Here is a 9,085-nt window from a genome sequence, read left to right on the forward strand (position 1 = left end):
CACAAGAAGATTTAGCTCAAGCTAAAACTGTCCAGAGTTGATTAAAGGTGCAGTACAATTCTAGCCCAAGCTAGAATTGCTAGCTCAAGCTAAAACTGTCCAGAATTGATTAAAGGTGCAGTACTGATCTAGCTCAGGCTAGAATCGCTAGCTCAAGCTAAAAATGCACCGAAAGATCTAGCTCAAGCTAAAACAGGCTAGCTTGAGCTAAAGTTGATTATATAAATTCTGAAACATAACTCAAAACCAGCGGTGAAAAACAGATTGGGTTTTTTAGAGAGAGACTAGTGAGAGAAAGAGAAGAAACCTCTGTTCTTAGGAGAAGAACTTGCTCAGATCAGCCCTTCTTATGCAATCCAGATCAAGAATGAAGATTGGAGGAGCTGTCATGAGTGGCTAAGTTCTTTCTAACTTGGGATTGAATGTAATTTATCTTGATCAAATGTATTCTTGGTGATATATATATAAAATTCTCTTTTCTACTTGTTCTTGGTATTTTCGTTTTATGCTTATTGCTTGATTATGTCTGATCAATAGAGTCTTGATTTTGATTCTTAAATTTAACTGGAAAGTACCTTTAAGGATCTGAAATAGACGAAAATGCTTGATAACTTGTAATGCTAGGAATAGATTCCAGGTTATTGATTGCATGATAATTTTGTTCCTAAAGCTGGATGATTTGTTAAATATGTGAGGAATCAATGTTTAAGAAATTATCTTATGAATTTCATCTGTGAGGAATCAAGATGAATGACTTTAAATTAAGCATCAAGAATAAGTAGTTTTGAGTATTATATATTGTATTATTCAAAATACAGATGATTGAGATAGACGCAATTCAATCCCAAGTATCTTTCTCTATATTTGATAAGTTAGTTTGGTATTTGGTTGAATCAAACCCTAAATCTTTGAGTTCTTGTGAAATCTTTAATTTGGTTATGAACAAAGTCTCAAAATTATTTTCTATACTTAATGAGTTTTAAAACAGAACATCTTAATTAGAATTGTTCCCTGTGGGTTCGACATTCGTACTTTAAAGAGTACTATATTACAGTTGATTCGGTACACTTGCCGAGAAATAATCAACAAAACGGCCGCTAGGGCGCCCCTTTGTCTTTGCAGGTGAGAGGTTTCTTGATCAAGAAGGCACGATTCTCAGGCAAGATCGAAGGGCCAAAGCAGCTGTTAGAGTCATCCGACGAAGGGAGTCAACCGGCAGGAACACATAACGTTCCTCTCTCCCCTGATGTGGCAAAGGTAACAGTTGAAAGAGTACGAGTACTTGATGCTCGTGTTGGAATACCTTCAGATGAGGTAACAACTGTGGCCAATGGATTTCAGACATTCGTAGCCTGGCCAAGACACGACATTTGAATTCTGCCAAAACCTCCAGTAATAATTTCATTTTATTATATTAATTTATATTTATATATTACATCTAATTTAATACAAATGTTCTTTTTTTATAGAAACCTCATCTGAAACCAAGTCCAAAAAGGAAGCATGAGGTTCCGATTGGCGATCCTATAGTTTCCTTAGCTATAGTTGTTAGACATATTGGTTGAGACCCTCTGGACGTTCTATGGGATGATACGTTTTTTGAAATAAACACTGAGCTGCCAATGTACATATACATGTCAGATTTGTTAGAATTTGTAGTTGGGGATCAGGAGCTCAATATAAATATAATTCAATTTTTTATGATGTAAGTATCTTTACATATATTTCAATTTACTTTATGTTAAATTAGCATTGATTATGCTTTAACTAATAACTTGTAGGTTTTTGAATGGTATAACTAACCTAGAGGCCCATCTCACGACATTCCACACCCAAATGATGCTCATAGGAGGATCTGACGTTGTATACTGCAAGATGCTCATGAGCACGTTGTCAGGCGCGACGTTGGAATGGTTTGTTAGCCTTCCCGACGGGCACATCACCACCTTTGACCAGTTTGCAACGCTGTTCAAGGAGCAGTACCTTGTTAACAAGGCCCCCACCCGGCTTTCTTATGACCTTTTTTTTATGTCAAAACAGTAGCAGGGGGAGTCTGTGAAGGACAACCTGAACAGGTTCGGAGTCCAAGTGGTGAGGCTGAAACCCACTGATGAGGCCATGACAGTGCATGCCTTTATCAAGGGAATGCTACTTGGGCCTTTCAGTGAATCACTACTAAGGTTCTATCCGAAGACATTCACGGAGATAAGACGTAGAACGTTAGCGCACATCGCCACAGATGATCGAGTAACGCAGAAACATGGTCTCGTCGGTCCTGTCCGACCTCGAGCGGTTGCACGGCCTCAGCCTATGAGGGTGCACGAGGCGACCACAGAGAAGAAGGGGGCGGGAAAACCCTATGAACGGGCCCAGGTCGGGACTCGCGCACAAAGGGACCCACCCCCAAAGCATAATTTTCGAGTGGAGCTCAAGGAGTGGATCATTATTCCAAACATAGTGGCAAGACTGAAGGTACCAGCGAAGACCGATAGGAGGATGGGGCCCAACAAGAACGCTTGGTGTGAGTTCCACCAGGCGAATGACCACTACATACGTAATTGCTTGGCCTTGGCGCACCAACTAGACGAGCTGGTGAAGAGCGGTTTCTTAAAGAATTGTTTGTCAAAAGATTTTCGAAAAGATTGGATTGAAGTTTTAACAACAATCACAGAAGAAGTAATCAAGGAAGACAATCAAACAATGTAATTGAAACTGTTTGCAGAATTTCAATCGGTTGAAACTTCGTTTTAACCGGTTGTTTATGGCAGCAGCAAAAACAAAATCAAATCAAACAGTTTATAAGGAGTGAGAGAGAAAGAGATTACACAGCCAATTTATATTGGTTCACTCAATCCTGACCTACATCCAGTTCCCAGAACCACCACTAGGTTTCCACTAGTAATCAATCACATATTACAATACACAAAACCACAAAGAGGTGATCTTGATACTACAAGCACCACTCACCCTCTTTGCCTTCACACAACCTTAGTCAGAACACCCTCTGACATTACAGGTTTACACACATCACAATTACAAAAAAAGAAACTTTTACAAGAATCAGAAAGGAACAGATTACACCTGGATTTACAGGAATCACAGAGCTCCTAAAATCAGACCTTGAACCAATGCACAACTACTTAGCAATCTTGCAAAAATTTGATTTGAATCTCTTCTCAAAAATAGTTTCAATCTCACTTTCTTGTGTATATTTTTCGTTTTTGAAATCCAAAGAAAAACCATATTTATAGCTCTTAAAACTAGTTGTTCTAGGCAGTCAATCATGAGCCAAAATAGTTTTAATCCAACTGAAAACAGATCAAACAAGTTTTTGAAAAGATGTTATGAAATGTGACAATCAACCGGTTGAAATATTGTTTTAACCGGTTGAATTGGTTAGAAAGATAGTTAACCAAGTCAAAAGCAGTTTTGAATTCAACCAAGCTAAGTGACAAACAACTGATTATATCGTGGTTTCAATCGGTTGTTTTTCTCTTTGCTTAAAGAAACACTTTTCTCTTTTAAAATATATTGAACCAGCTTGTGCAAAGGACTAGGAATGATCTTTACAAGAATTCTAAACACCATAGACTAAGCTCTTAACCAAAAGCAGCACAACATCAACCTTCAACACATATTTGGATCATCAAAGCTTCCATGTCCTACAAGTCTATCTTCTTTAATCTTCTTAGCCAAAAGTTGTGCTGACTTGATGGCCCTCCATCAATTTTGTTCTAAGAAACTTAAATTCATTGGAACAAGGTTGCCTCTGGAGCATTCTCGCTTAGGCGAGCTGAATCTCGCTTAAGCAAGCCTAGGGAGAGACTTCACTAGAACAAGCTTTATCTTTGGACAATTCTCGCCGACGAGACTGGCTCGCCTGAGCGAGGTTTCTTGAATGTTCATGGTCATGTTTTCTATCTTCTAAAGCCTCTTTATTCATCCTCTAGTCCTTTGCTTCATCTATCCTTAATTTCTTGAAAATGACACAAAATCGGGATCAAATGGTTTCATTAATCTCATGATTCAAAAATATATTGCTAAGTTCAATTCTTCACAGACCAGGGTTGGGTGATAACTTAATAAACAATTAAAGTCATAAATGCCTAGTTTTTTTGCATGAAATTTCACTAAATAATCTTATCATCTACAACTTGGATTATGTTCAATCCCCTTAAGCAAACCGCTTAAAAAGCCTTCAGTAACATAAGTATTCAACACCTCTCTATGCAACACTAGTATTCAACACCACTCTAGGCACACGAGTATTCAAAACCTCTTTAGGCAAACAAGTATTCTTATGAAGGGACAATTAGCTCTAGAAAGAGAGGTTGAATGAAGTCTGAACTGAAATCGCGTTATTTAAAAGCAAAGCAAGCTCAACGTCTAATAATTAAAAGCTAGATAGATAAAGAATTAAAAATAGGTTTTTATTAATTAGTTCACTCAACAACTAAGATTACGTCCAATCCCCTAAAACAACATTCTTACGAGCCTTCATTAACATAGGTATTTAACACCTCTCCAGAAACACAGGCATTTGAAACCTCTCCAGGCACACAGTATTCTCCACCTCTCCAGGTACATAAGTATTCTTACACCTCTTCGAATACACAAGTATTCTCACACCTCTCTAGGTTAATAGTCTCAATATCCCCCTAAGATCAAGACCTCTCAAAGAATTGAGAAAACACTCTATATAGAGAGAACAAATAAAGGTCACAGGGTATGCTTTACAAAGTTAAGGATTTACAATGATTAAACTCACTGATCACTCTTCAATAGCATATGAAAACTCTATTAGCACTATTCTAACTCACAATTGTATATCACTTGATTATGACATTTTTGAATTACTCTATGTACATTAATGGTTGTGTTCTTCATGTTCAAGGTCTTTATATAGTCTTCTAAAAGGTGACTGTTGAAGCTTTGTGTTCTTTCTTTACATAATCGTTAGACGCACAATATGGTAACTTTTACTGTGATTGATTCTTCTGCATCTTGAATGTGTGGTTAATTCAAATTCTTTCTTTATATAGTTCGTATATGAACATTAAAACTTTAATCCTCTTAACTTGTTCAACTAGCGAAATTTGCAACGTTGTTCTTCCTTTAAAGTAGTAAGCACTAGATATAGAAACATTCTATTTGATTTAATCTTTGCGTCTTTAAATATATATTTATTCTTCAAATAGTTTCTTTATCTACATAAATTCAACTGGTGAAGCTTTGGCGATTTTGGACTTGAATCTTTCTCTTTTCAGCTTTTCAGCATTGTTCATCTTTTCTTCTTATTTAACACTTGATTTAGAATATTATGATATGTAATTTAATGCATTGTATCACTTGTTTACACTTTGAGACATTATGATTCTTGTATTTCTTTGTTTCAGTTGATCGGCATAAGTTTGGTCTTCAACAAGATGTTGACATACGTGTTGCGCATATGAGAGAGATGTACTTGTTTTATTTTTTTTTATCTTAATTAGAATAACATGGGGATTTATTAAAATTTCACATAGTAAAGATTGAGATTGAAGATAAACATAAATTACTAAAATAAGACTAGTTTTAAATTAAAAACGATGCCAAAAGACCTCAATTATTATATGCAAATTTTATGAGAATAAAGGAAAATCCTGAGATCATCTACGATGATAAAACGTGGTCGGCAAACAAAATAGAAGACACGAGAATAAAATCATTCCAGTGTGTACAGAAGTTGACTTTGAGACAAGAGCTTTGCGTTGTTCAGATCTCTGGTGTTTGGGTTCATGACCATGGTCGAATCGTTTCTCTTCAGCATCGCCGACTCACTCATAGCAAAGCTTGCGTCTCAGCTGTATGAAGAAGCTTCTCGGGTGATGGGTTTGTACCACCATCTGCAAGAGTTTACACACACTCTCTCGTTAGTGAAGGCTGTGTTGTTGGATGCTGAGCAAAAGCAGGAGCACAACCATGAGCTGCGGGAATGGCTAAGGCAGCTCAAACGTGTCTTCTCCGATGCCCAAGATCTGTTGGATGAATTTGAGTGCCAAACACTGCAAAATCAAGTTGTCAAAGCTCATGGTACTACCAAAACCAAGGTAGGTCGCTTCTTCTCAAGCTCTAATCCACTTGTTTTTCGTTACAAGATGGCTCAACAAATTAAAGATATCACCAACAGACTAGACAAGGTTGCAGCTGATAGGCGTAAGTTTGGGCTTCAAACAATTGATGTTGACACACGTGTTGTGCATCGGATAGAGATGACACACTCCCATGTGAATGATTCAGATGTGATTGGAAGGGAACATGACAAAGGAAAGATCATACATATTTTGATGCAGAAGAATGGCATTGATATTGATAAAAGTCTCTCTGTTATCCCCATTGTGGGGATGGGAGGTTTGGGAAAGACCACACTTGCAAAGTTTGTGTTTAATGACGACAGGATAAACGAGTGCTTCCCATTGAAGATGTGGGTGTGTGTTTCTGAAAACTTTGACATTAAGCAAATGATTGTTAAAATCATCAATTCTGCTAACGATTCTGCTTCACACGCTCATGCTCCTGATTTCCAACAGAATTTGAACATACTAGACATGGAGCAACTGCAAAATCAATTGAGAAACAAACTTGCTGGTAAAAAATTCTTACTCATCTTGGACGATGTATGGAATGAAGACCGTGTTAAATGGGTTGAGTTGAGGAATTTAATACAAGTAGGTGCTGCTGCTGGAAGTAAAATTCTAGTGACTACACGCAGTCACTCCATTGCATCTTTGATGGGCACGGTTTCCTCTCACATTTTACAAGGTCTTTCTTTGGAAGATTCAACGTCTCTGTTTGTCAAATGGGCATTTAAAGAAGCAGAAGAGGAAAATTATCCTCATTTGATAAACATTGGCAGAGATATTGTGAAAAAATGCAGAGGGGTTCCATTGGCAGTGAGAACTATAGGGAGTTTACTATTTTCCAAATTCGAAGCAAATGAGCGGGAATATGTGAGAGACAGTGAAATTTGGAATTTGCCACAGAAAAAAGAGGATATTTTACCTACACTCAAATTAAGTTATGATCTTATGCCATCCTATTTGAGGCAATGCTTTGCTTTGTTTTCCCTTTATCCAAAGGATTACGAATTCGTCAATTTCGAGGTAACTACGCTTTGGGGTGCACTCGGACTCCTTGGGTCTCTGAAAAAGAATATGACACAAGAAGATGTTGCCAATCAGTATTTCAATGAACTACTGTCAAGATCTTTTATTCAAGATTTTGTCAGCTGTGGGACAGCTTATACATTTAAAATACATGACGTGGTGCATGATCTAGCCCTGTTTGTGGCAAAAGATGAGTGTCTACTTGTAAATTCCCACATTCGATGTATACCTGAGAGTATTCGTCATCTGTCTTTTGTTGAAAACGATTTGGATGGCAAATCATTCAGTGCAAAATCAGTAGGTGTGAGAACCATTCTCTTTCCTAAGGATGGTGTGGGTGCCAATAGTGAAGCTTTCTTTACATTGGTTTCAAGGTACAAATACTTGCATATTTTGGATTTAAGTTATTCTTCTGTTGGAACTTTGCCTGGTTTCATTGGGAAGTTAAAACATTTGAGATATCTCAGTCTTTATAATAATAAGAAAATCAGGGGACTCCCTGATTCTATTTGTGAGCTTCAAAGTTTGCAAGTGTTGGACCTTGGTGGATGCCAGGAGCTGGAAGCATTGCCCAAAGGACTAAGAAAATTGATCAGTCTCCGAGATTTTGTCATAACCACAAAGCAAGCTGTTTTGCCAGAGAATGACATTGCAAACTTGAGCTGTCTTCAGTATTTGACTATTGAATGTTGTGATAATGTGGAGTCTTTATTCTCAGGGATAGAACTTCCTCATCTGAAAGCATTAAATGTTAGTAGCTGTAAGAGACTACAGTATTTGCCACTTGACAGTAAGCATTTTCCTGCATTAGAGATTTTGTGTATTAGGATTTGTGACAAATTGGGATTGTCCAAGGGTCCTGAAGATCAGAAGTTCATCTTAAAGTTAAAAACAATACTATTTACTTCACTGCCACAGCTAGGGACATTGCCTCATTGGCTTCAAGGATCTATTAGCACATTACTATCCTTGAGACTAGAACACTGCCACAATCTCGAGGTGCTTCCGGATTGGCTGCCAATGCTAACTTCTCTGAAAGCACTTGACATCACAGATTGCCCGAAGTTGCGTTCTCTTCCAGATGGCATCAATTGCCTCACTGCCCTTGAACGTTTGGAAGTCATAGACTGTCCTGAATTATTCAGAAAATTCACTCTGCAAGTTGGAGAGCATTGGAACCAAATGTCACATATCAAACGGATTAGCATGTTTGAAAGAAAAGATCTGGAATAAAAGTAAATAGAAGAAGTGGAAAGTTTCAACTACCTTGATAAATGTTGAAGGCCTTTCCTTTCTTTTTTTCTTGGTTTCTGTAATGCAGATTGTTTTTCTAAAGCAATTTTTTTAATTGTGTATTGATTTATGTTTTATGGGTGATAGTTGTTACTGAACATCATGGATCGCACTATGGGTGATTGCTTGATGTAGACCATAATTATGATATCTCTTCTATGTTCCTCTTTCCTTTTTCTTGTATGGAAATTGGGAGTCTCGTAGTCCCTGACAGCTGTTCAAAATCTCTTAATCTTGTGAATTTTATCCTTTTTATAATCCATCTTTCGTTTATATTCACATGCCGATGACAATCGAATTATACTTTTAAGAAATATTCAGCTGTTGCAAATTACATGTAGGATTAGAACCTCAATATGGGATATGAAGGAGAAATTTAGGCTACCAGTCCACCAACAGGGTATATAAAATTAGAATCTAGTGGTAATAAATGTGATTAAATGGAGCAAATTACTTATGTATGCTTCTCTAGCATTTTGTAATTGCAAAAACCAAGTACAAAGCTGAAGGCAATGGAGAAAAGCATGAGCAGGAGTAGTTATATATGTTATGTACTTCCCATGACACTCATGTCTCTTTTTTTTCACATATGAAAACATTTTTTTTATAATGGTATCTAATTGATTTCATCCCCTGGATTATCAACC

General features: G+C 37.2%; 1 protein-coding gene across 1 annotated transcript; it reads left to right on the forward strand.

Moving 5' to 3' along the window:
• Nucleotides 1-5,637: 5,637 nt before the first annotated feature.
• Nucleotides 5,638-8,670, forward strand: LOC137814059 (putative disease resistance protein RGA1). The gene has a single exon (XM_068616592.1). The coding sequence runs from the start codon at nt 5,778-5,780 to the stop codon at nt 8,376-8,378; it is 2,601 nt and encodes an 866-aa protein (XP_068472693.1). The 5' UTR covers nt 5,638-5,777; the 3' UTR covers nt 8,379-8,670.
• Nucleotides 8,671-9,085: the final 415 nt, after the last annotated feature.

The sequence above is a fragment of the Phaseolus vulgaris genome, chromosome 1 (assembly GCF_000499845.2).
Source record: "Phaseolus vulgaris cultivar G19833 chromosome 1, P. vulgaris v2.0, whole genome shotgun sequence".
NCBI classification, from domain to species: domain Eukaryota; kingdom Viridiplantae; phylum Streptophyta; class Magnoliopsida; order Fabales; family Fabaceae; genus Phaseolus; species Phaseolus vulgaris.